The sequence below is a fragment of the Nesoenas mayeri genome (genome assembly GCF_963082525.1).
Source record: "Nesoenas mayeri genome assembly, chromosome: 25".
Taxonomy (NCBI): domain Eukaryota; kingdom Metazoa; phylum Chordata; class Aves; order Columbiformes; family Columbidae; genus Nesoenas; species Nesoenas mayeri.
This window is the reverse complement of record NC_137549.1, coordinates 2,580,068-2,607,096: the sequence shown is the minus strand read 5'-3', so window position 1 is coordinate 2,607,096 and position 27,029 is coordinate 2,580,068. Positions and strand designations below refer to the sequence as shown.

Below are 27,029 nucleotides of genomic sequence, written 5' to 3'. Positions count from 1 at the left end.
TGGCGGGACGAGCCGCCGCTCGGCGGGTTCTCGCTTGTTACTGGCTGTCTCTGTTGTCTGTCAGCAAGCCCCGCCCACCGCCGCTGCGCCACTGACAGCAGCCCGCCGTTCCGCCGCGGCGCGGTCAGAGGTTCCGCCGGTTTTGTCCCCAGTGTCCCCAAATCGCCTCCTCCGGGAGCTGCCTGGAGGTGCGAGGTCAATTTCGGGATCGTGCAAGAGGGAACCGTGTTGTGAAGACAGGAAGGGGCCAGCTGGGAACCCTCATCCTCCAAGCTCAGTGCAAGGTGACGCCCAGCAAGGGCTGGAGATCGCTGCTGGAACTCATGGGGAAAGAAACGGGGAATCGGTGAGGGCGAGAAATTGAGTGCAGCAGCGTGTGTGTGAAGCGATCTGTGGGGTCTAATCCTGCCAAAGGTCCCTCAGCAGCAGCGCTGTGTAATTGTGATCACAGAAGCTGTGAAAGAACCTTCCCAGCTCCCCAGTGCCCCCCCTGCCATGACAGGGACATCTTCACCAGCTCAGGGTGCTCAGAGCCCCGTCCAGCCTGGCCTGGGGTGTCTCCAGGGATGGTTCATCCACTACCTCTCTGGCCAACCTGGGCCAGGCTCTCACCACCCTCAGGGCAACAATTTCATTATATCCATCCTGAATCTCCCTCTTTTAGTTTAAAACCATCACCCCTTGTCCTATCACCACAGGTCCTGCTCAAAAGTCTGTCCCCATCTTTCTTATCAACCCCTTTTAAGCACTGAAAGGCCGCACTAAGGTCTCCCTGGAGCTTCTCTTCTCAGCTGAACACCCAAACTCTCTCCCCTGTCCCCAGCAGAGCTGTTCCAGCCTCGGGTCATTCCTGCGGCTCCTCTGGCCCCTCTCCAGCAGCTCCATGTGTGTCTGTGCTGAGCACCCAGAGCTGGACCAGCACCGCAGGGGGGTCTCCATCAGAGCGCCAGAATCCCCTCCCTCGACCTAATATCCCCTGATAATAAGATAACACCCCCTGATAATAAGATCCCCTGAGTTAGCTGAGCGTCTCCCATGCTGCTGGGGCCTCACTGGAACTGCACTTAAGCCCTTACGTTTAAACCTCCCTCCCCCGCGGGGCTCCGCGTTGGGCCCGCCCGCCACGCTGAGCCCGCCCGAGGCAGATCCGGACTGACGGGCCCTGAGGGAGCAGCGCCCGCAGCGTGGCCCGCCCTGCCTCCTCCTCCTCCTCCTCCTCCACCGGGCAGATGCGGCTCCCTCCGCTCCCTCCCAGGCCCCGCCGGCCGGGAACGGCCGCTCCGGCTCCTCCAGCTCCTCCGTTCCCTCCGGGCGCGGCCGCGGCGACCGGGCCCTGCGCGGGAAGCGAGAGGCCGCCGTGCGCATGCGCAGCGCCAGCGGGCGCCATCGCCGGCCGCCACCGTCCCGGCGTGCCCCGCGCGGCGCCGGCGGGGCGGGCTCTCCTCACACAAAGGCGCAGCGCTGGGAAAATGGCGGCGACGGCGGCAGTAGCGGCGGCCACAGAGAGCGCCGGCGGCAAAATGGAGGAACCGGCGGCGGCTGCGGCACCGGCGGCGGCTCCGCCACCACCTAACGGGGCAGGCGGTGCTGGGGATGCGCCCCCCAAGAGGTAGGGTGGCCGCTATGGGGGCGCGCTGCCGCTTGGGCCTGCCGGGCCGCATGCGGCCTCCCCGCGCCGCGGGCCGGGCCCAGGCCGGGGCGGGACGGGGGGGTCGGGGCGGCCGCTGCCGCGCAGGGGAGGCAGTCGGCGGGGCCCGGCGGGGCGGTAGAGCCGCTGCTGGTGTTAGGGCTGCTGTTTGCATCCAGGGAAGCCGGGCGGGGCCCACCCGAGGCGTCGCGGAGCCGGGCGAGCGCGGAGCCGCCCCGGGAAGGCGCGTTCGGGGGATCCCGCCGGCTGAGGGGGGAGCAGGAAGGAGCCGTTCCCGCATCCTGCCGCTTTGTGTACCGCACAGGGGGGATTTTGCGTATCTTTTTCTGAAATACGTTTGTGCTGGGCCTTAGTGGACAACTTAAAGCCTCCTCTAGAGGCTGTGCCAGCGGGGCGGGTTTTGGTGTTCGAAGTTAATGACTTCTGGTTTTATCAACGGCATGGTGTAACAGCTAAGCTCATCTCTCACATTGCTACAGCACTTAATAGAATCGTAGAACAGAAACATTTGGAGCAAAGCGTGCTTTGTTTTGTGGTTGATGATCTGCCTGTGGAGTGGGTTAGGAACACGAGAGACAAATGCCTCGAGAGCAAGTGTTTGCAGGTGATGCCAGACCCTAAGTGAGGGTTGAGTGTGTGATGTTAACAGAATATTACAGAAATATAAAAAAAATCTGCAGGGGTTACAGCTGTAGAACTGTAAATGTGGGGATGATGAGCAGAGAAAGCTCGAAAAGCTTTTTTGATGCTAACCTCATTTTGGAAAGCTTCTCAGTTACCAAAACTCTTTCAACACCAAATTGTGGAATAAAGAACACGTTTTCTTCGCTATTTTTTGGCCCTAGGCCTTAAATGCCGTGAAGATAACAATCAGCATTTTGAACCTGATGGGCTGTGAGTAATGTTGTAGACTTGAGGTCAGGTTGATTTATCTGAGGTGTGTTACATAGTTGTGTCAATCAGGCTGCTGGGCTGGTACGCCCAGGCATGTTGCATATCTGTAGTCTGACCCAGAGCTGACAGATCTCAATAACAGAGGCTAGCTTGATGGACTGTAGTTAATTGGAGATAATATGGGTATGGTGAGGTGTTGGTGGTGTGTCTCAGTTTGAAAAGCCGCTTTCATCTGCCTCTGCTGCCTGAGTTTGTGGATTGAGGTTCACAGGACCAGGAAGGCAGTCAGTGTTTCAAGTGTTACTTTTTGGGAAAAATATCCTTTTTTTAAAAAAATTTTCTCCCCCAACACAAAACAGTTAAACTGTGCTTGTGGCAATAGAAAAAATATTGACATACGCAACTCTTTCTGCCTTCTTCCTGCCAGGCAGAAACAAGCATGCCTGTTCAGGAGCGGAGACGGCTCTGATCCCAGAGCTGGGGATCCCAGTGCCACCATTTCAGGTGGCACGGTGACATGTAATATGTTAGCAGGGCTAGGAAGGATCTTCCCTCCATCTTCTCTCCTCCGCATGTTGGGTTGTTGGTACATGGAGGATGTTCAGGTTTTGTTTTGGATTCTGTTTAAGCTTCAAAACTTGCTCTTGGTGACTGGAGCAGAACCTGTAGCTCTAGGTAATATGTAATCAGTAATTTGTCTTATATGAGGAGATGATTTGTCCCTGGAAGTATAAGTAGAGATGTCTACTTTGATCTGATTCCCTCCACTTCCCCTCTTGGCTCCCCTTTATATTTGGAGTTTCTCCAGAAAGCTTATCTCTTTATCTAAGTTCAATTATATTTGTAATATCAAGCTTCAGGTGGCAAACCTCACATATCTACAGTGATAATGCCAATATTGATGTGAATGTACTTACAGTGTCGTTGGTGCAGGGAAGGGGGATCTGTCTATATACTAGATTTTGATTCTAAGTGATTTCTGGTACGCTTTTTGGGTCTAGGAGGTATTTTTAAGAAATCTTACAGAGGAATGTGCATAATGGTTAATTTATTTGGAGGAAGTAAGAACTTCCTTTTCAGCTCCTCCTTCTATACACACCACAAACAAGAGAAGTTTTCTTCAGTCTTGATGAAGCATTTTGGTTTTGTAACGCAAGGGAAAAAAAATAGGTGAAATAGCTTCTGAAAATAATTATTGAAGTACATTATTTTCTGTAGATCTTGCATTAGCTTTGGTGTAAATGGATCACAGTCACTCTGAGTGATTCTTTATTGGGATGAGCAAAGCTGCTGTGGGAATCTTATTTCCTTCCAACTTGGGGGTTCTCACAGGCAGGTGGGGTCTGTTTCGGGTGGGATGTGGGGTCTGTTTCGGGTGGAATGTGGGGTCTGTTTCGGGTGGGATGTGGGGCTTTTTCCTTCCTGCTGTCTAGACATCCCTTAAAAGAAGCTCGGTTGTCTTCATGCTTGATAAAACACCTTTTTTAAGTGGTTGCTGAGGACTTCTGTCTGCCTGGCCTTGTCTTTTTGGTATGTGAAACCCATGGAGGTGGTGTCTGAAATCCTTGAAAAGAGAAGAAACTTTGCAGCTTGCAGTAGTTTCCTTGACATTTCTTTTGACCTGGCTGGACTTCGTTACACTGAATATGATAAAGAATATGTTCTAGGCTAATGCTTGGCTTTAATGACAGGTAGTGTAGCTTGCATGAATTCTTTACAGATATATGAAAACTTGAGGGTTTTTTTTAAGCTGACTTGGGAGCCTTAAATGCAGGATTGCAAAAAATACCGTTCTCATGTAAGACTACAAATATGGTGGATCAATGTGTTATTTCACTTAAAGGCGTTGAAGTAGTACAGTGTGATAAGGAGAAAATAAATAGATTGAACGTCTGGTCTGGAGCATCGCGAGGAGATGGAGTAAGGCTTGGTTGGCTTTAAAGGCATTCAGCTTATGAAATAAAAGACCTTTGGTTACATGGGATAAATGGGGGAGAAGCGAGTGGGTTTTCATGACCTAAGTTGTTTGCTCTTAGTAAATCTGTGTTACAATACACTATGTAGCGCTGGTACTGTGCAGATCAGCTTCGGTTGAAAGGTTTACAGTTCTGCAAATGACATGAATGGATGAAACTTTGCAAGTTTTGATTTAGTTTTAAGAATGTATCAAGTTATGTTCCAAGAGGTGGTATGACATTGATCACATGCCAGAGTAGTTAACGTGTGCGATTATCTTTGTTTGCTTGCAGTGAAAGTGAACGACCAAGCCAAAATGAAAAAAGAAAAGAGAAAAGTGTCAAAAGAGGAGGAAATCGCTTTGAGCCATATGCTAATCCTGCTAAAAGATACCGAGCTTTTATTACAAATATTCCGTTTGATGTGAAGTGGCAGTCTCTGAAAGACCTGGTCAAAGAGAAAGGTAATGTACACCTCAGGTGGCCAAGTGATGTCTATCATCTTACGTGTGGCTGACTTTGTTTGTAAACTTAAGAGCTGAAGTTCTGGGTGGACTTAGTGACATGAGTTTTGTAAAAGGTCTTCTGGAAGCCTTTTTGGGTGTTGCACAACATCTCGCTGGCAGATGGATAGTTCCTTTATAGGCATGTTGGCATCCAGCTAATAGACCGTCATCGCAGATGTAAAAAACGAGGCTTTAACCAGATTTTAGCCTTGACATGCAACAAAGCTTTCTGAAGCGTTTTAATGTCTTTTGGCTAATCAAGGTAGTTATTTACTGCTCATCTGGTGTGTGTATATATAGCCGTGTCCCTAAACTTTGTAGTGATTTGTGCTTAGATAAAGATCCATACTGCTGTTTGATAGCAGTAAAATGTATTTAAGGGTGACCTGCAAAAAAAGAAAAACCAGGTTTGTGCTTTGGCATGTGCTGCAATGTACTTACGGCTTTGGAAATCATGTTCATGGTGTTTCCCCCTTCCCTACTTCTATTTAACTGTCCCACGTGAATGGGAGCCGCCTTAGTTTGTCGACCTTAGTATCTTCATCTCTTGAGGAAGATGAAGAAATGGAGCTGACTACTCTTAGGTGGTGACAAGTCTTAAAAATAGCGTTATTTCTTTAAGCTTACTAGTTTTCAAGTCACCTTGGAAATGCAGCGGAATGGCAAGAATGTACTTGGCTACTCTATCTTTAAAATGTCTCAAACCAAGTTAAGAGTGACCAATACGACCATTCCTCTTGTGGGTCACTTCTAAAATACATAGCATCAGTCATAAATGTCTCGCAAAATAGTGATCAGCGTTCACTTGTGTGTGACCTAGGTAAGGAATGTTAGTTAATGTGTTCACAAGGTGTGGCCTATGAACAGGAAAACAAATTTCCAAAGGGTTATAAAATGTCTGTCTTTGGAGGCAAAATGGAACTGAGTCTGCGTAATGAACTTCAGGACTATAAGCCCTGGGAAAACTCCATAATTAGAGGGTGTGAGATGTTGATGCTTGAGATTCAGCAGTGGTTTTCTGTAATATGAAGAATTACAGTCTTAAAGACTGCTTTAACAGGCCCTAATTATGAACGGTCCCTTGCCTTAAACTCTGCTTTCACTTTGCTACGCAAGGTACATTAGTTAATAGGAGTATGTGTAGATGTCTAATTTTAAGTACTATGTTGAATTCCGTTCCAAGTGTCTTGTGGTTTCTCTCCAGTTCACGTGGATGGAAAAGTCCGGTGTGAGTTTGTTTCCTGCCTTACTGTTCAGCTGCTCGTTCCAGCAGATACTCCTAGGGGAACGTTGAAACCTCCTCATTCTGTCTGCAGGGCTTGTTACGCTAAACATTGAGAAACCTTGTTCTTGGTTTTTGGGACTGCTTGTTAAAATACAACAGTTTAGATCTGCTGCGTAGTTGCGATTCATTCTAATCAGTTACTGACTTCTACCAAATTGGTGCTCTCGTGCTGTGCTTGAACTTGCTCAATCAGTACTTTTTGATACAAGGCATAGTAGTTCCAAGAACCAGGAATGTGACTGTGGAAAAACCTAAACGTTAGAATTCTTGGTTTGTAAGTGTTAAGAATTACAGGCCAAACGTTCAAGGTTTTGGGAGCATGTGAAACAGATGTGTACACAACCGGTAACCAGAGGCGTTTCATGACTGCTCCATCGCTTGGCAGTCGTGAAGACGTAAGCTGTTAGCAGCAATGGCCTGGCAGGTTGCGGAACGTAGGAGGAGTTCACCTCACTGGGCTGGTTTGCGTCAGTAAGTATGGTTTAGGAGCCACGAGCTTTGAGGTCTGCTCGTATTTCTGCAACCTGGTTTTCTCAGATGCGTGCATCTGAAGTCTTCTAAAGGTGACCTCTCTCTCAAGAGTAATGCCTTGGTTCAGTTATTTCAGTGTATTTGTTGGTGAAACTCAATTACAGGTATGCAGTATGATATACTTATTAATGACATTAAAAAATGTTCTTGTTTGAAACTCCCTTGTATTGGCTGACAAACACAACTGACGTAATCAGCATTGATAACTGGCAATTGGTGAATGGCTTCAGGAGAAGAATGAGGCAGCAGTTCTTCAGCATGTAAGTGGAGTCTAAATGTAAACATGATTGAATCCTAAAGAGCTGTCTTAATCTGTCCCCCAACAAATGGCTCTGGTTATGTAGAAAAATGATAATGCTTCATGGCAGCTTGCTGCATTTCCAGAGATTTTGGGAACCTTTGTGGCCTTCTAAACGTGTAACTTGTGCCCTCTTGGTATTGTACTCGATCCCATATGTTAGTACTGGTGAGCTCTGTAAATGAAAGAGGAGCTGTGATTAATTCTGAATTGACTTATGTTGAAATTATTAGGCTTTTGATTGCAGGGTCCTCCTGAATCAGTCACATTGCTTGTAGTTCTTTACTTCAGAAGATAATGGGACACTCATATCGTTTTGGTAATGTCTTGAGAGGCTTCCTTCTCTATCTAGTATTTACTTTTGACCATGATATAAAGCAGTTACCCCTTTTTCAGTTTCTGTGCTTCTGTTCTTGCTGAGACTTGCCTCTCTGCACCTTTCATGCCTTTCAGAGCTTCTTGGTTTGTCGCTAACTATTAAAATCATATTCCCCAACTTCAAAATCTTCAGAGTTGACATCTGTGTCTGAGCTTGTTATCCTGGTTACTTCCCAGATATGTCTGTAGGGCTGGGTGATTCCATCTGAGCCATGCCTCAGCTCACAATACGGACATACTTGTCTGAGCTTGGAGAATATCTGAACGCTGCAGACCAGCCTGGCTTGAACATCTCCATTTTCCATGCAGATAAACTTCCTTGGGAAGTGGATATAAAGTTTCGAAGGGGAAAAACTCGATGGCTGCAGTGTTGAGTAACACTGGGTATTCCTTTGCAATAACTAGAAATACAAACGAATGATTTCTGCTTTAATGTCTTGTTTTAAGAAACACTGGGTATCTCAAGTGTGAGGTTTAAAATAAATAAATCTGTCTCCTCCAAATTAAGCCCTAAAGACACCATGGGGAACACATTCTGTAATTATACTTGCATTGACTTAGAGCTAGTAATTTTTGCAAGTTTTATCTCCCTTTGGAGGCTGGTCCATTAATAAACTTGGGTTCCTTAAGTAACAATCTCTTGTGCTTGAAAGCAATTTCTTCCCTTGTGGCTATAGGCTACATTTCCTGATGTAAACCACCTGTTCTCTAGCAGAAAGAAAATCTACCTGGATCACTCTGCATTTCTTTTGCCCTCTGAGGTGGATTTAGTATGTGGATATCTGCTGTTATAACTTTTCCATGGCTTAATTGCCTGTGCACTATTGTAGGCCACCCTTGTCCACCCCACTGCTTTATCCCCAAGGCCTGATGTCCTGATATACTGTGGTTTAGGATCTAGAAAAAAGACAAAATGTGACCCAAGTGTTTTTCAAGTGGAAAAAAAAAAAGGCATTTTTATTGCATTTGTTCTGTACTCTGGACTTGGTGTCTTAGATACTGAGCTGTTACACTCTGTGTCATTCTCCTTCCCCCTGCTTGCTTTTTTATTTAATTTGGAGGAAGCTCAAGTGTCCTCTGAAGGAAAACAGCTACTTCAAATCTGTATTTATTTTTTAACATAGGTATCTATAAGGCTACGTGAAGCATTGAGCAAAACTAGCACATCCCATTCCAGGTATTAACAATTGCTGCTGTAATAGTGGGTCAGAGGTCAGATTCATTAAAAAAGTAGATGTTAAATCATATCCAATATGTTATGTTCAAGCTCGGTGAACTTCTGTCGAAGTTTTTGTGTGGATCTGAAGTAAGAACTGTAGCTGAATTTGATTAGTGGTTGGGAAAGGGGAGCCCTCAGTCCAGGGGCTCAGTAGTGTTATTGGGAGCAAAGTCACAGACTTCTGGCCTCTGTGAAACGGAGCAGTTTTGTACTGTAGGTAATCTGGGCATTTGTTGTCTCACTCCGTAAATTGTTGAATCACATTTGCATTCTCGATCCAAGTTTGGTTGGACTCTGGCTGCTGCTGTTGAGATGGTTGGCTTCAGAATGGCTTGGTAATGCTGAATATTTGAATATTCACAGCCACCATGTACCACCAAGGAAGGCTGTGTGCAGTGCAGTCCCTTCAGTACGCACACCCTGGAAACAATTCCATCTGTATTGCATCATCTCATGCTGTTCAGATTATAGAATGGGATGAATTTTGTTAGGCTTTGTTTCAAGAAGTATTGTTTAGATAGTGAAGCTCTGGATAGTAATCGAACACTCTGATCTGCCCTGTCCCTTTCAAAGGGACTCGTTGGCCCCTATGCATCTCAAACACTATCCTCATAAAAACATGAATGATTCAGAGCTTATTTACTCTGTCTAGCTAACTGCTTTTTTGGCTGGAATGCTGATATTGCTAAGTTATTTTTTGACCAAGACATGGAGATTTTAAAAAAGATAGTGATTTCATTAAGCATTCATTTTCATCCAGCTTCGAGAGGGACCCTTCAGGATGTTCGTTTTGCATAACGACACTGTGCTATAAACGACCGATCCTGTGGGAGGTCAAGCTTCTCTCTCCATCCCTTGCTGAGATGTGACTCCGGTTCCTTGCTCAAAATATGCTACCAAGATGGGTCATGGTTTCCCCTGAAGACTGCTTTCCGCCTTTCCGAGAATGCACCTTGGAGTCCTCCTGTCTTAAACCTCCAAATTAGGACTTCTAAAACCAGAAAGAAAAAGTGAAAAAGGGGTTTTCTTGGATGATTCTTCTGTATGCCAGTCACTTCAAAGGCAGCAGCCATTTCGGTAGTTGTATTCTGGAGGCACGTGGTTATGTGGTTATAAAAAGGCAATCCTAATCTTGTGAGGAAAGGTGCAGGTGAAGTTTTCAATGCATTTTGTCTTGAGAGTGAGTATGGCAGACTGTTTAATACCACTTATTGAAGCTAAAGGATGGACTTTATTGTGGCTTAACAAAAGGCTAAAGAAATCTGCTGAAGTAAATAGCAGGCAGTCAATGATCTCTTGGTTCAGTCTGACTCTGGATTTTAAGACAAACTTTGAAAAACTAAGGAAAGCAAATAACTGCTCAAGTTCTGGACTATGGAGACAGGATTGCATACTCTGTAAAGCAAAGAAAACTTGTTCTTGCAGATTTTCCCATGGATTTGGATTGCCTCAAGTAACGAGTGGGTCTTAAAGATCAAGGAAACTGATATTGTGGAAATAGCTGGCTTTTGAAGTGGAGGAAAATCAAGAACATGTTTAACTGCTTTGAAGACTTTACTGCATACCTGTAATTGTCCAGTTTTGTGGTCTAGAGAACATGGAGTGTTTCTGGGCTTGCTTATAAGGCAGAGGCTCCATACACGGTTGTTGATTGTTCTAAATTCCCATTGTTTTCTTGGCTTTTCTCCCTTGGTATATGTGTCGTCTGGAATCTGATTTGTAGTTGGTGAGGTAACATACGTGGAGCTCTTAATGGACGCTGAAGGAAAGTCAAGGGTAAGTGTTTGAGAGATTTCTTCTGTGGATTTTCTACATGACAAATGTAACTGTATGGTGGCGTGGAACGAAAGGAAGTCAGGGAGGTAGAGAGTGTGTATGTTTAGTGGCTATTACATAGGATCGCTTACAGCTTCTTTTGGGGTGGGGAGGAGGTGGGATGGGGCCTCGTAAGCAGCGTTAGGGTGGTTTGTCCACTGTGTTCAGTTGGCGTTGGCTGTTCGAATGACCCAGGGACCCTAGCGGTACGGAATATTAAAGTAATCCTTGCGTTTTGGAAAACGTCAGTGTAGCGGTTTGCTGAATTTGTAAGGCCAGTGCGCAAAAGCAGGTTCTGTAAACTACGCTTCCTGTGCCAGTAAACAGAATTCCATCCTTAAATGTAAATGCATATTACCTTCATAGGTACTTAAGTCCTTTAGTCGAGCAACAGTATCTTATGAGGAAAAAGATAGTAGGAGCACACCTAAGTGTACTGAAGGATATGGATTCAGGGTGAGAGAATATGGCAAAGGTTTCGCTGTATGACAGAGAAGAGCAGGTCACATGTAGCGTGTGGTATTTTTCTTGGAGAATCGGGACTTAGTTCTGTTTGTTACCACTCCAGAAACTACAGTTTAATCCTGTTAACGCATAAGAAATTATATGTTATGGAATTCAAGTATTGAAGGCTTTATTGGGTAAGATTACGTTTATTTTTGCTATCAGGGCTAACTAATGTGATTTGACTTTTTTTTTTTAAAAAAAAGGTTTTTGTGTGTTTTGTGCTTTTACTTACTTTGCTTCTTCTTTCTTCTCTCCCTGTTGTTCGCCTGTGAAATCGCCTCATCAGGGATGCGCGTAAGTTCACTTATGAATTTATAGCAAGAAATGAGGAACCTTAAGAAATAAGCAATGTTCTTAGATGTCTTGTATCCCTACAGCGTTGTTGAATTCAAGATGGAAGAAAGCATGAAAAAGGCTGCAGAGGTTTTGAACAAGCATAGTCTTGGTGGAAGACCATTGAAAGTGAAAGAAGTAAGACGTGCATCTATTCTTTCCGTATGTTGACTTGGAAGGTGAAGGGGTAGTTCTTAGTTGAGATTTATGGCTCAGTAGTTGGCAGATAAAAATAATTGACAAAAGCCAGGACTCAAACAGGATTAAGAACAAAAAAGACATCAGCTTTTTTTTACCAGCAGCATGTACTGCTGAACTTGAGTTTGAACATGATTATCAAGACTAACCTTGATTTAAAGAATAGATGCTGGTGGTAGCTTTGCAGAACTCAGACAAAGCAAGAGTTTGCCTTTAACCACATGTATATTTTCTTATTAAGTGATTTGAAGAAGAAACCTGCCTAAGTACTGTTTGTTCTTGACTGCCTTCGCTTTTAATTCTGCATCTTTATAGTGTATTCCACAAACAATTCCATGAAACAAGCTGGTTTCTGAAATACTTCCAAGATTTACTTCCATTTTAGCGGCTTTGTTATTGTCAGCCAGTGGGAGACGCTCGACTGCAACATGAGTTCTTAAGCATTGACAAGTTTAAAGTTTGATACCAGCAGTTTGGAACCTGTAACTGCATTTAAAGTTCAATTAAGCAGAAATAAGAGAATGACTTCAGTGTTAGCATTGCCCTGGGGTATGTGAGCTGTGTTCTTGGCTAGGTGGACTTCATGTTCTGTTGTGCCCTTCTCCACCCAGTGGGTCAAAGACATCCGCATGAGTCTAAGGTAGGAGACGTGTGGAAGATCTGCCCTTAGCGGCTTCTTGCTGAGATCTGAGGAGAATTTGGGGTGAAGGATGGGGACAACAAGTGGTGGCACTTCTCAGATCTCACAGGTTTTGTAAGTAGAGCGGTGAGTTCTGGGAGCGGTGAGCCTGCGGCTGAGCATGAGCCATCTCCTGGCACTAATGACCTCTCGCTGCCCTTTAAAGGAAGGACAAGGTAGTGGAAGGTTAGAAAAACACAATTGCACCTGGAAGTCAGCAGGCACTGGCCTCTCGAAGGGGACTGTGGAAGAAAAAGCTGTTGCGAGTGGGCCACTGGGTCAGTTTTCTTGTTAATGATACACCATGAGTGCTGGAAGTCATGTTGCCCTTTGGTATCAGTCCTCGAGAAGAGGTGGTTGTAATTTGACCGATTCTTTATGACACTGTTGTTATACTTGAATGCTTCTGCCTTTATGATACAGACAGAACAGAAATAATACTCGAAATCAACGAAGCAGTAGTGTACCAATATTAGAGGCTTTAGCAATATTTATCCCAGCCAAGTGCCCTAATCCGACTCTGTGGAATTAATGAAGTTATTGTGGGAGATTGTTAGCAGCGGTTTTGCCAGCTCTCTGTGTTGGATGTCTCACTGCTCAGGAGCTGGAAGGCCTTCAAGTGACACAATCAAAATGAAGGGCAGAATAGATAAGGTTCTTTGCCTGATCAGAAGGCTTTAGTTTGTATGATAATGCTCCTGGCTTCGCAGAATGTCGAGGATTGGAAGGGACCTCATAAGCCCATCCAGTGCAATCCCCCCATGGAGCAGGAACACCCAGATGAGGTTACACAGGAAGGTGTCCAGGCGGTTTTGAATGTCCGCAGAGAAGGAGACTCCACAACCCTCCTGGGCAGCCTGGGCCACGCTCTGCCACCCTCACTGGGAATAAGTTTCTTCTCAAATTTAAGTGGAACCTTTTGTGTTCCAGTTTGTACCCATTGCCCCTTGTCCTATCACTGGTTGTCACCGAGAAGAGCCTGGCTCCATCCTCCTGACACTCACCTTTTATATATCTATAAACATTAACGAGAATGCAGCGATGAAGGCGGCACACAGCCATGGGAAAGAGGCACCTGAACCCACCCATCAGGACCAGGAGAGATCTGTGCTGGGAGCTCTTCCTGTTGTCCTTGACCCCTTTCGCCAGGTTTAATTCTAAGGAGGCCTCAGCTTTCCTAGTTGCCTCCCTACACCCTCTGACATCAGCCTTGTATTCTCCCCAAGTGGCCAGCCCCTCCTTCCATGATCTAGAAACTCTCCTCTTCCACTTGAGCTTACCCAGTAGTTCTCTGTTTAATCACGCAGGTCTCCTGGCTCCCTTCCTTGACTTCCTACGTGTCGGGATGCTCTGATCTTGTGCCCGGTAGAAACAGTCCCTGAACACCAACCAACTATCTTGGGCCCCTTTACCTTCAAGCAGCCTTGCCCATGAGATTTCCCCCAGCAGTTGCCTGAAAAGGCCAAAGTTTGCCCTGCTGAAATCCAGGGTTGCAATTCTGCTTGCTATCCTGCTCCTGCCACAGGAGATCCTGAACTCCACCATCTCATGGTCGCTGCAACCCAGGCAGCCCTCAACCTTTACTGCTTCAATCAGACCCTCCTTGTTAGTGAGGATGAGGTCCAGCAGGGCACCTCTCCTAGTCGGCTCCTCCACCCTTTGCATCACAAAGTTCTCGTTAGGGCACTGGAGGAACCTCCTGGACTGTGTCTGACTGGCCGAGTCGTCCTTCCAACAAACATCAGGGAAGTTCAAATCCCCCACCACAAGCAGGGCCTGTGACTGCGAGGCTGCTCTCAGCTGTCTGTAGAGGCCTCATCAACTTCCTCACCCTGATCTGGTGGCCTAGAATAGACACATCCTATTGGAACTAATCTAGTTTTAATCAATACCTTATTTTAACAGTGAAATAGGAAATGTAAATTGAGAAGTGACTTGTGTTCACTTTACTGTGTTCTCCACCTGCTATGATTTTCTGTAGCTGAAATAATCGTGTGCAAACCATCCTTTCTCCTGTTTTCAAAATGTGCCATTGTCTAGGCTTAAAATTCAAATCAAAATTCAAATTAACTTGAATATCTTTTATTTTTAAAGCATCTGTATTTGTGACTAATTAATTCTGTTTGACTTTCTTCATCAGTCTCGCAGAGCTGGTGCGTTTTGCTCACTGAATAGTGTGACATTTCCAACCTAAGTAACATACGTTCATCTTGTATTGTGAAGGTGCTTACCTTCATTTTCAGTATAAAGTGACAATAATTCATCTTATTTCCTTCCTTGAATTCATCTCGATCTTCTCTAACATGTCCTAAAATCATGAGATTGTGTAGTAATAGGGGGATAAGTTTTTTTGAGGGGTTAGGAAGGCAGTGTGGGTGGGGAAATAAAGGCATCGCTTAAGCTAATTTTCTTGTAATTTTACACACTGTCTTGTAAAACAGACCAAGTGCAAAGTAAACAAGTTGTTGCGTTGTTTTGTAGATGTCAAGGGTTAGTTGACATTGGTTTTCCAAAACCTTCCCAATACCATTCTGGGTTTATCGGTCTTCAGAACAGATTAACTGTGAGCTTTGGTGTTGGTATGAAATAATAGAGAAAGACTTTCAGAATCAGGGGAAATGCGTGAGTAGGATTAACTTGATAACTTGAAAGGTGCTGGCATATTGGTTAAAAGAAAATAAATTAGTGGATGGCAACATGTGAAGTAGTTGACTGGAGGTTTCGATTGTTAGTAATGCCGCTAAATCCCCACAGATTTAGTGGAGCATGAAGGGAACAGCCTCTGTTTGTGTTTTTGCAGGATCCCGATGGCGAACACGCCAGGAGAGCGATGCAGAAGGTCATGGCCACAGCCGGTGGGATGGGAATTGGTCCAGGCCCGGGCGGCCCCGGCATGATCAATATCCCACCCAGCATCCTCAACAATCCCAACATACCCAACGAGATCATTCACGCCTTGCAGGCAGGGAGGCTCGGGAGCACTGTCTTTGTTGCAAATGTAAGTGCTGAGGAATCAGTGAGCAGAACATCTGGGTTTTAACTGAGTTAAATCTCACTAATTAGAAGAAAAGCTTTAAACTTGCAGCTCTGCTCCAGTAAAATTGAGGAGTAACTGAATCTCTGGCTACTCTTGTTGATTCTCTGTGCTAGCGAAGCTGTAAACTAAGATGTAGCCTATATGGCATTTATTAATTAGTATTTTTGAACAGAGCTAAGAACATTGCATTAAACTCTTTAGTATTCTTTATGCTATTTAAATTTTATCCAATCCTTGAAGGCTCTCCATTCTCAAGATTGTTGGTATCAGAAATGGAAATTTAAGAAAGCTAAAGCTGTTTCTTGATGGAAATCTTTCTCATCCTTCCAATATTGCTTGTGTTTCAGCTGGATTACAAGGTTGGTTGGAAGAAACTGAAAGAAGTATTCAGCATGGCTGGCGTCGTGGTTCGGGCGGACATCCTAGAAGATAAAGATGGCAAAAGTCGTGGGATCGGCACCGTCACTTTTGAGCAAGCTATAGAGGCCGTTCAGGCTATATGTATCCTTGAAGGTTAATGATGGTAAATAGTAGTCAAATAACTTGGGTAAACAGGATGAAAATACAAATTGTAGTATTATGAGTGAGGATATTCCATGTCACAGTAAATCAAGCCATTGCAGTGGACAAAAAATATTAAGAAAACGGAAAAATAAGGAAAAAGTCCATCTTGAAATAATTGATGTTGTTTGAGAATCATCAAAGTGGATTCCCTTTCCCACATGGATTTATACATTTCTAGGTCAAGTAGTGAATGTCTATCTCAAAGTTGTAGCTATTAGTAAAATGCAGTTTCTGAGAAAATTCCCATGAGGGAGGTGAAGGAGAAGTGCAGTGGAGCCATTTGCAGTGTACGATTGCTTGACCTACACACAACACTACACTTGATCTTAGCCAAAAGGCCGAGAAGCGATTTGTGCACTAGGCTGTAGAGCTTGTCACCTCTTGCTAGTTAGACTCTCTCACCTATTGCCACTGTCTCATACTGTTGCCGACCATGGTCTCGACCAGAAAGAGAGCTTGTCTGAAGAAGACCGTAGCAACTCAGACTGTGTGCCCTGAGCTGTGGCTGTTCAGGTTTCTGGCTGCAGGGAGTGCCAGCGCCTGCTGCTGCCGGGTGACGATGGCAGCATCCCAGCTGTGTGAGGGGTGAGCAGGTGCAAGATCTGCTCTACATGGTTGCAAAGCTTAAGGAGGAGATTGAGATGCTGAGGACCATCAGGGAGTGTGACAAGGAAATCGTCTGGTGGAGTAACTCCCTGGCGTGCGGCTCAGAGAGGCTCCAGGGGGATACTCCCCAAAAGGTGATGAACCCCTTGCCCTGTCGGGCAGAGGGAGAAGACCTGAGCCAGCCCCTGCCCTGTCACTGTCGGGCAGAGGTAGGGGACAGAAAAGATGACGAGGGTTGGAAGCAGGTTCCAGTTCGGGGCTGTGGGCAACCCCCCTCCCTACCTGCTTTGCTTCCCAGGGTGCCCCTCTGTAATAGGTTTGAGGTCCTGGATCTTGAAGAGGAGATAGGTGGGTCTGTGGTGCAAGGCCCACCTACGAGGTCACATAGAAAGAGGCAGTTGACCCCTGGTCTCAAGACTGCCTCAGATAAGAAAGAAAGAAGGGTAATTGTAGTAGGCAGTTCCCTTCTGAGAGGGATGGGAGACCCAGTCTGCAGAGCTGACCCTCATTGTAGGGAAATGTGCAGTCTACCTGGAGCCCTGATGAGGGACATCACCAGGATGCTCCCCAACCTGATGCACCCAATGGACTACTACCCACTGCTGATCTTCCAGACAGATGGGGAGGAAGCTGCATCCCGCAGTCTGAGGGGAATGAAAAAAGATTTCAAGGCTTTGGGACGGATGGTAAAAGAGTCTGGGGCTCAAGTGATTTTTCTCTTCCCTCCTTCCAGTTTTGGGTGATGATCTGGGAGGGAATAGAAAAATTCAGTCTGTAAACAATTTGCTACAGGATTGGTGCTACAGGCAGGGCTTTGGGTTCTTTGATAACGGCTTGTTTTACAAGACACCAGTCCAAACAGTGATACGTGGGAAAGGTTTATCTTGCAGGGGCAAAAGGATGCTGGGACAGGAATTAGCAGGGCTCATTTGGAGAGCTTTAAACTACACTCGAAGGGGGATGGGGTTGTAGCTGGGCTTGCATCAGTGGGGCATCACTCTAGAGCTGATGAAGGCTGGGAGGCCTCCCATACCCCTGGGTGAAATGGGTGTGCTCAGCTCGCTCTCTGAAACGCCTGCACACCAATGCGTGCAGCACGGGGAATAAGCAGGAGGAGTTAGAAACCTCTGTTAGGGCAGGAGATGATGATCTGGTGGCAATGACGGAGACACGGTGGGACAGCACACATGGCTGGAATGTGGTCATGGATGGCTGTGTCCTTTTCAGGAAGGACAGGCCAGCCAGGCGTGCTGGTGGAGTTGCTCTTTACGTGAGAGAGCAACTACAATGCATTGAGTATTGTCCAGGCACGGATGAGGAGCGAGTTGAGAGTCTGTGGGTGAAAGTGAAGGGGCAGCTGGCAAGGGTGATACTAGGGCATATTTTGAAATTTGATTTGGAAATGTTGAGAACTTTTGCATGTGTTCTTCTGTTTGAAATGGCTAAATTAACTGATGAAACACTTAAACATCTGGGCTGTTTGGAATCACATTTGAGCGACCTCTTAATGAACTTTTTAACTCGCGTTTTAATTATACAAAGCTATTCTTTGAATGTTTGGCTATTTGGATTTCAAAGCTTTTCAGTTTTGGAGAAAGCAGAAGGATTTTTGATAATCCGTGATCAGACAGATGTAGTTTTCTGACCGAGTTTTTGTATTTTGCATCAGATAGCGCTTAGAGCTTTAAGACTTTGTGGTTCTAGCTCTTGAACAATGATCCTTAATGAAACAATAGCGATGTTCAATGGGCAGCTGCTGTTTGACAGACCGATGCATGTAAAAATGGTGAGTATGTCAAGTTCTTACTGCTTCTTGAACTGCTAATTGTGCTTTTGATTTTTGGACGACGTGAGGTTGCAACGTCGGGTTGAAACACGGTGGGAAAACTTGTGACTTGCCTAATTCGCAGTCACGTCCACTCATACCATCGGGGAAGGTGAATTCTGCTTATTTTGCTAAAAGACAATGATAAGTATAGTGTGGATTGCTTTGACTTGAAGTTTCTATGTTTTAACTAAAAATAAAAGGGGGAAGGAATAATTTTCTTGGAAACTTTAATGTATTGAATTGTGTTTAGGACGAACGAGCCTTTCCCAAAGGAGACTTCTTCCCTCCAGAGCGACCCCAACAACTTCCTCGTAAGTCTCTCCTGCATGACTGAGTGTGTTATATATATTTCTTATGTTGCTGTTCAGCAACTGGGGCCTGATCCCAGCCCCAGTAAAGCTCTGGTTCAAACTTTGGAAAGCTGGGATCCAAATGCTCTCAATAATATCAAAGGGGGAGATAATAGAGAAGAGCTGCTCAGTCTTGTCTTTTTTGGTTTGTTTTTGTTACTTTTTTCAGCTCATAGCTAGAAGCTTGTTTTAAAACAGTATCCCATTCACGTTCTCAAGGCTTCCAAATCTCTCAATTGCAATTCAAAGCCCCCAATGCCTCCTAAAACTACTGTTAATGGTGGGATTTAACAGAAACGTAATTAATCAGTCTATAGAGAAAATTGTGCCTCCTTTTATGTGATGATATTCTGGGTATCTAAAGTCTTTCCTTCAATTGGAAGGGCTGAATTAAAGACCTGAGAATCTTCAAGGTCTTCAGGTTTCTAAAGGAGAAGCAACGAGCTGGGGCTGGACCAGCTCAGCTCCAGAGGTCCCTTCCAACCTCAGCTATGCTGTGATACTGGAAGTATTGAGCAGGGAGGGCCTGGGTTGGAAGGGAAGAGCTGGAGGCAGCAGAACACAGGCGTGAGTTGTCAAAATACAACAAAAATGGCAAGTCTGGCTGTTCACCTAATTCTCTTAATTCAGCCAGTTTCTGTTTTCTTAGGCATGGGAACCAAATCTGTGGCGTTGCACAATTTGAGCCATCGACAATCAATCTGTCCCTTAATTAGTTCAGTTTTCTGTGGATCAGCAACAATATCATTCATGGGTTTTATTGCTGCCTTGGCTTTCTCTGTGGTATATCTCTTTTTCAAGAGAAGGCCCTTGGGTTCCTATTTAATGATCTTTGTATCAAACTCAACACGTACCAATGGAAGCCTGTTTCTTGATCTTTAGCGCGGCGGGGAAGGGATATCTTGTGTTGTTTTAAAACAAGGTTCAATGCTTCCTGTGTTTTTGATGCTGAGCTGCAAATGAGAAACTCCTCTTCCATAGGCAAAAAAATGCCACTAAGCTGTTGTTTGATGCAAGTGCAAGCAGAGAACTCTTTCTTCCTGATAAACTATAAGGAAAATATGGGGGCTTTTTCCTTCTTTCTTTGGACTGGGGAATCCTTAATTAAGATTCAAAGATTCAAAATTCTGCTTGGGAATGATACATTTTGTTTGCTCAGAGAAGAGGCTGGCTGTGTGCTCTGAATTCTATAGGTGGCTATCATAATGACAGGTTGAAATAAGCCATTTGTCGATCAAGGGTAATATCGTGCAAAGATTAGAGGATCTTTATACTAAATTGCCCACTCTATTCTCCTTAGATTGAGGAGTTGCACAAAATAAGCAGTGTTCTAGCCAGTTATTTTTCAGGAGTCAGCTTAAAAAAAACCAACCAAACAAGCAAGTTTTCTCAGTAGTGAGATGGAAAATGGATTGAGGAAAAAAGAAATAAAAATCAAGATAGTTTTTAGTAGATTTCAAGACACATCTACTCTGAATATACACATTCATGCTTTAAGTACACACCCCAAAGTGGGAACACAGCAAGCTTTTTGGAGAATGGAAGTCAATTACTTAAGAATAAAACTTGCTGTTTTGTCAAACTATGGAAAGAAGGCTTTTTTGATATCTGAATATTTCCTTCAGATGGTCTTGGTGGTATTGGCATGGGATTAGGACCTGGAGGTCAACCTATTGATGCAAATCATTTAAACAAAGGCATGGGAATGGGCAACATGGGACCTGGAGGTAAGAAGATTACTCCTATGCTTTTGTTTCATGAGAGCTTTAAGCTGTGTAGAAGGTAGATAGCTGTGTTTTGCCTACACAAAACGTTGAAGTGTATTAGGAGTGTAAAAACCAAACGAGTTTTTGTTGAGCTAAATAATGAGCTTGATGATGGAAACTTGAATTTAACCAGTTGCTCCAGTATTTTTTTCACTATGGCCAAGGCACAGCTCTCATTTTCTGACTCTTGAGCATGAGCAGCAGACACTGCAAATATACATTAAACTTAAAACCATCTGTCACTTTCAACACTTACTAGTGGGCTTGCAAATCTTTGTTTAGGATATGTTGAAATAGCACAAGTTTTAAAGAGCCACCTAAAAAGTAGCACACATTCAGCTTTCAATTTATAAATGCCTATGGGTTTTTTTCCCCTATTTTTGCTTTATTTTCTGAGAAGGAATGTTGCAATCTACTCAGAGTTATCACATGTAAGCTCTTCAGTCCAAACAGTGGACATGTTGTATTGGCTTTTATTTCTCCAGCCAGTCTAATGGCTGAACTTTGCTAGAATTACATCTGCTACATAAAGCTTTCTCTTTTATTTTGAGGAATGGGAATGGAAGGCATGGGCTTTGGAATGAATAAAATGGGAGGTAAGCTGTGTTTTTTGACATGTGTATATATAGCTTGAGCAGATATTTGTGTTCTTTGAAATAGTCACCAATTTAGTAATAACTTGTTATTTTTTGAGTATTAAAAAGGTGTGTGGGGAAGGGTTAATACCTCAGATAAAACATGGCCAACGTTTTTTTGTCGTGTGACTTAAAAGTGCTCCTGGTTTAGGAGATCTGGTGTCACCAAATTCTGACCAAATTTTGTGTTGCGGAGCTGCGATAGAGTTGTCTTGGTGCCCGCGGGAATGTTCCGTGAAGGCAGCTGATGTGGGTGAAGCTATTGTTGAGTTGAAACGCGTTGTGCTAAAGAATCCCTGAAAAATATTGTCTTTTAGGAATGGAAGGTCCTTTTGGTGCCTTGGAAAACCTCGGTCGCTTCCCCGCTGGGATGAACATGGGCAGAATGAGTGGTGAGCGTTTGGGTTTTCTTATATATCCAACTCATGACTTCTGTTTTCTGGATGTGTGACACTGAAGAGACATGATAAAATGATCAGGAGAACATAATAAAAAAGCTTGTCTTGCTTTGAACCAATGGGATTGAGACCATCATCAGCAAGTTTGCTGATGACACCAAGTTGGGAGGGAGTGTCAACCTGCTGGAAGGCAGGAGGCTCTGCAGAGGGATCTGGAGAGACTGGGAAAATGGGCCGATTCCAGTGGGATGAAGTTCAACAAGGCCAAGTGCTGGGTCCTGCGCTTTGGCCACAACAACCCCCTGCAGCTCCAGGCTGGGCACAGAGTGGCTGCAGAGCAGCCAGGCAGAAAGGGACCTGGGGGACTAATGGACAGGAAGCTCAACATGAGCCAACAGTGTGCCCAGGTGGCCAAGAAGGCCAATGGTGTCCTGTCCCGTATCCAAAAGAGCGTGATCAGCAGGACAAGGGCAGTGATCCTTCCCCTGTGCTCTGCATTGGGGAGGCCACACCTGGAGTGTTGTGGTCAGTTCTGGGCCCCTCAGGTCAGGAAAGAGATTGAAGTGCTGGAGCGGGTCCAGAGAAGAGCAACAAGACTGGGGAAGGGACTTGAGCACAAGCCCTATGGGGAGAGGCTGAGGGAGCTGGGCTTGTTTAGTCTGGAGAAGAGGAGGCTCAGAGCTGAGCTCAGCACTCTCTAGAACTACCTGAAGGGCAGTTCTGGCCAGGTGGGGATTGGGCTCTTCTCCCAGGCATCAGCAATAGGACAAGGGGCCATGGGCTTCAACTCTGCCAGGGGAAATTGAGGCTGGAGATGAGAAAGCAATTCTGTGCAGAGAGAGTGGTCAGGCATTGGAATGGCTGCCCAGGGAGGTGCTGGACTCACCGGCCCTAGAGGGTTTGAAACTGAGATTGGCCATGGCACTTAGTGCCATGATCTAGTCAATGGGCTGGAGTTGGACCAAGGCTTGGACTGGATTAGCTCTGAGGGCTTTTCCAACCCAGTCCATTCTGGGATTCTGTGAACCTTTAAAAATCATGCCTGTGTTAAAACATTCTCTCCGGAGTCACTTAGACACCCTGAACAATGTATCAAACTTCATATTTTCAGAGATGGATCGTGCCATGGGTGGAGGATTTGAAAGAGAATTTGGAAGAAATGAAATGGGAATGTCTCGTAGTTTTGGAGAGACCTTGGAGAGAGGAATAGGTAAGTACAGGACGCTGAGTACTTCTACCTGCTTTTCCTACCTGAACTCTAGATAAAAATCACGTGTCTTTGGTTCTAATGATCTGAATGATTCACGATGCAGTCCTGTCACTAAACCCATCTGTAGTCTAGACAGTAGGGAGGAAAAATGTGGTGAAACCTTAATTTCCTTCTTTTCTTCCCAGACATTTTAGGAATCTGGTAGAGATGGGCATCACACATTAGATCATTTAAGAGAACAACCTCTGGATATTTCTTTCCACGTGGAAAGGCCAAACATGCGTTGTGACTTTACAGAGGCCATTCCGCCATGGTTCTTGTGCGGAACTTCGTATTCTGCAGCAACAAAGCACACGGTGTGCAGTCACTTTTCTGAAAGATGACAGAGCTTAAAGTATTTCAGCAGTGTAAATATGTGTTAGGGGTTTTTATTTGTCCTTGTATGATTATTGATGATCTGTGTGTTGTGTTCCAGGTGGTGGAAATGCCAGCATTCCTGGAATTGAGAGGATGGCACCTGGCATTGATCGTATGGGCTCGGGAATAGAAAGAATTCCTTCCGGGATGGGGCACGGGATGGAGAGAGTAGGGTCAGAAATAGATAGGATGGGGCTCGTTTTGGATCGCATGAGCTCCAACGTGGAGCGAATGGGGTCAGGAATTGACCGCATGGCCCCTCTGGGCATAGACCACATCGCTCCTAATATTGAGAGGATGGGCCCAGCTATCGAGAGGATGGGTTCTGGCATAGAACGAATGGGGTCTGGAATAGGATTTGGTATCGAGAGGATGGGCGCTGCCATCGACCGCGTTGGCACCACCATGGACAGAATGGGATCAGGTGTAGAGCGGATGGGCTCTGGCATGGAGAGGATGGGAATAGGCATGGAGAGGATGGTCCCTGCCGGAATGGGCACTGGAATGGGCCAGGTGATAGAGAGAATGCCAGCCGGTTTGGATCGTATAGGTGCCACTCCTATGGAAAGAATAGGAATAGAGCGTATGGGCGCTGCTGGCATGGAGAGGATGGGCTTGGAGCGCATTGGAGCCACTAATATGGAAAGAATGGGTCCTGCTATGGGTCAGGGCATGGGAGCAGGAATAGATCGAATGGGACTTGCGATGGGAAGCAATTTTGAAAGACCCATGGACATGGAACGTGGAAACTTTGCAGGCAATTTTGCAGGCTCCCTTGGAGGAACTGGAGGACCTGCAGCTGGGGTGGCCAGAAAAGCCTGTCAGATATTTGTGAGAAATGTGAGTAGCCTTCTTCCTCCCTCCTGAAGATGTTACTGACGTGATCTCCTTGGTGCTCTGTTGACTGCAGTCAGCATATTAATGTTGGATGCTGCCAAGGGTGGGGTTAGGCAGGCTTTTGAGTTTAAACTATTTCCTTAACTGGAGAAGAGCGTCTATAAAGGAAGATGCTGAACGGGGGCTGTCCTGGGATGGAAAACGTTTTTTGAAGAGCTGGTGGTGCTTGCAAGTTGTTCAGCAGAGCCTCAGTAATGGTCTGTTCTTCTCTTTTCACAGCTGCCTTTTGATTTTACATGGAAAATGCTGAAAGATAAATTTAATGAATGTGGTAAGTTACTTGATCAGCGGGAATGACTTTGAGAATTGAATATGAATTAAGCAGTTAACTCCTGGTTCTGTGTGTCCCTGACATGAGTGTCTTAACTAAAATCTCACTCAGACTTACCGAAACACTACATCTTAAGCTTGACAGGTGTCGTGAGGATGTTTACCATCCCTGCTATACCAGCAAGAGTTCTGCAATGCTGAAATAAATGCCTGGACATGTGATAACCCCATTATCACATGCTCTTTATTTTAAGTGTTTATTCCGTGCTCCATCTCAGGGGCTGGGTTACCCTGTAGCCTCTTTGTAGTTGCACAAAGAGATAGGAATTGAGATAGAAAAGTCCTGACCACTGCTGAAAAGCACCTGCACAGATTCTTTATATCTAAATGAACGTGGTTATCTGGGAAAATTGTCCTTAAAAAAAAAAAATAATTGAAAAAATTGGGAATTCAGTTGCTAACTGAGTTTTGCTATTGGGGGTTTTCTCATGGCAATGGTTCGTGTCCCCCGATTTGCTCCCCAGTTTCTTGTGCTGCTTGTCCGATGGCAAAGCCTCATTGGTTCAGAGCTCATTACCTTGTGCTTTGCTCCATTTATCTGCATCTGAGAATCAAGAACCAGCTTGAATTAATTCACCTTTTAAACCAAGAACACTTCTTTAAAACGACGACTTGCTAACGTTGTCCTGCGGCTTTAGGTTTCAGAGTAACGCTAATTTTTCAAGGTATATTTTCTGATTGAGAACGATGATTTGGTAGAGCGTTCTGAGGTTAAACAAGAGCCTTTCTTTTCTGTTTCAGGTCACGTCCTGTACGCTGATATCAAGATGGAGAATGGGAAGTCTAAAGGCTGTGGCGTGGTTAGATTTGAGTCCCCAGAGGTGGCCGAGCGAGCCTGCCGCATGATGAACGGCATCCAGCTCCGCGGGAGGGAGATCGATGTGCGAATCGATAGAAACGCTTAAGTAGTTGCCTTTTTAACACTGATACCAGATTTTTGAATTTGTATTTTTTCTTGTTAACCATTTTAATTTGACTGGATGTAAAGGTGTTAAGACAATTCAGTTGCTTTCTGGAGTAATTTTAATTACTTTTTTAACAAATGGATTTCCATTTTACTGGTTTTTGCATTGAAACAGCAATGTGCACAATCTTTTTTTGTAGTTGTGGCATCTCGTTGACATTACAGATGTAAACAGTATGACTTTGATAATAAATGCAAGTTAAAGATCTCAGTCACAGCATCCGTTACTGGCAGCACGTCCCACGCTTGCAAAACCCTCTGTAAACCCAGCTCAGTAAACTAGAATTTTGTATTATCTCGTGAAGCGTCGAGAAATGTTCCTCTTTGGTCTTATTTTCTCATTTTAGATGCGTTTGCGTTGGTCTCCGAGTGTCTTCGGGGTGCAGGCGCCGTCCCTTTCCTGTGTTCACACCCAACCCGTGACCACTCGTAGTTTTTCTCCAGTGGCAATGCTGATTTTAAAAACCAAAACAAATAAACCATCCTCCACCTTCAGCTGTGTCGATGCCGTTCTGAAGGCCTGAACCGACAATAGGTTTTAAAACCTTGTGGGTTTTGGGTTTGTGGGGTTTTTTGGAGCATTTTGCTGGGTGTGGGCGGAAAGCAGGAGGTGGGTTATTTCACCTTCTGCAACAAATATCGTTTTAATAATGCAAATTAAAAGTGGAAATTCTTGTGGCGGGAGGGCTGAAGCTTTATGCCAAAGACAGCGTTTCTTGCCCTTAGTTTGAGATGGGTGTAGCCGCCAAAATTAAACTTCTTACAGCAATGGGAAATGAAGAGAATTCTTATCGATTGCCTCTCACTGATCTCTGCTTTATGATACTGCAGGAGAAATTCTAAATGGGGAAAAATAGCTTGAAATAGCCCTAATGATTATTAGAATAGTACAATGGGGAGAGGCTGAGGGAGCTGGGCTTGTTTAGTCTGGAGAAGAGGAGGCTCAGAGCTGAGCTCAGCACTCTCCAGAACTACCTGAAGGGCAGTTCTGGCCAGGTGGGGATTGGGCTCTTCTCCCAGGCATCAGCAATAGGACAAGGGGCCATGGGCTTCAACTCTGCCAGGGGAAATTGAGGCTGGAGATGAGAAAGCAATTCTGTGCAGAGAGAGTGGTCAGGCATTGGAATGGCTGCCCAGGGAGGTGCTGGACTCAGCGGCCCTGGAGGTTTTGAAACTGAGATTGGCCATGGCACTTAGTGCCATGATCTAGTCAATGGGCTGGAGTTGGACCAAGGCTTGGACTGGATGAGCTCTGAGGTCTTTTCCAACCCAGTCCATTCTGTGATTCTGTGAACCTTTAAAAATCATGCCTGTATTAAAACATTCTCTCTGGAGTCACTTAGACACCCTGAACAATGTATCAAACTTCATATTTTCAGAGATGGATCGTGCCATGGGTGGAGGATTTGAAAGAGAATTTGGAAGAAATGAAATGATCTAGTCGATGGGCTGGAGTTGGACTAAGGCTTGGACTGGATGAGCTCTGAGGGCTTTTCCAACCCAGTCCATTCTGGGATTCTGTAATGTAGGAAATAAATATCACAACTTGGGCTCTTACTCTTCCCTGTCAGCATCGATTAGAAACACCTTCTGCATATTTCAGACCATCCATTTTTACTATCGCCTCTTGTTTTTTCAGTCAAGAAAATCGCCTGTAAGAGGTTCCTGCCCCTTCCCTCTTACCCCTCAGTAACAACCCTGGAAACAGTTGTGGGATGAGAACGCGGTTGTAGTTAATAATTGTTTATATTACCTTTTGCAAATAATTAGCTAAACTGAAC

The 27,029-nt window shown here is 45.0% G+C and overlaps 1 protein-coding gene across 5 annotated transcripts; it reads left to right on the top strand.

Annotated features, from left to right (window-relative positions):
* Window positions 1-1,464: 1,464 nt before the first annotated feature.
* Window positions 1,465-26,074, top strand: HNRNPM (heterogeneous nuclear ribonucleoprotein M). Of its 5 annotated transcripts, XM_080359538.1 has the most exons (16): window positions 1,465-1,609; window positions 4,792-4,961; window positions 10,438-10,490; window positions 11,323-11,330; window positions 11,414-11,507; window positions 15,047-15,244; window positions 15,631-15,784; window positions 18,190-18,239; window positions 18,532-18,592; window positions 20,257-20,358; window positions 20,949-20,993; window positions 21,350-21,424; window positions 22,542-22,640; window positions 23,116-23,897; window positions 24,174-24,225; window positions 25,026-26,074. In XM_080359538.1, the coding sequence occupies exons 1-16, from the start codon at window positions 1,470-1,472 to the stop codon at window positions 25,187-25,189; spliced, it is 2,247 nt and encodes a 748-aa protein (XP_080215664.1). In that variant the 5' UTR covers window positions 1,465-1,469; the 3' UTR covers window positions 25,190-26,074. The 5 variants fall into 5 exon arrangements, with proteins under 5 accessions (XP_080215664.1, XP_080215661.1, XP_080215660.1 ...); XM_080359535.1 differs by lacking the exons at window positions 4,792-4,961; window positions 10,438-10,490; window positions 11,323-11,330; XM_080359534.1 differs by lacking the exons at window positions 4,792-4,961; window positions 10,438-10,490; window positions 11,323-11,330 and having other exon boundaries at window positions 11,414-11,531.
* Window positions 26,075-27,029: the final 955 nt, after the last annotated feature.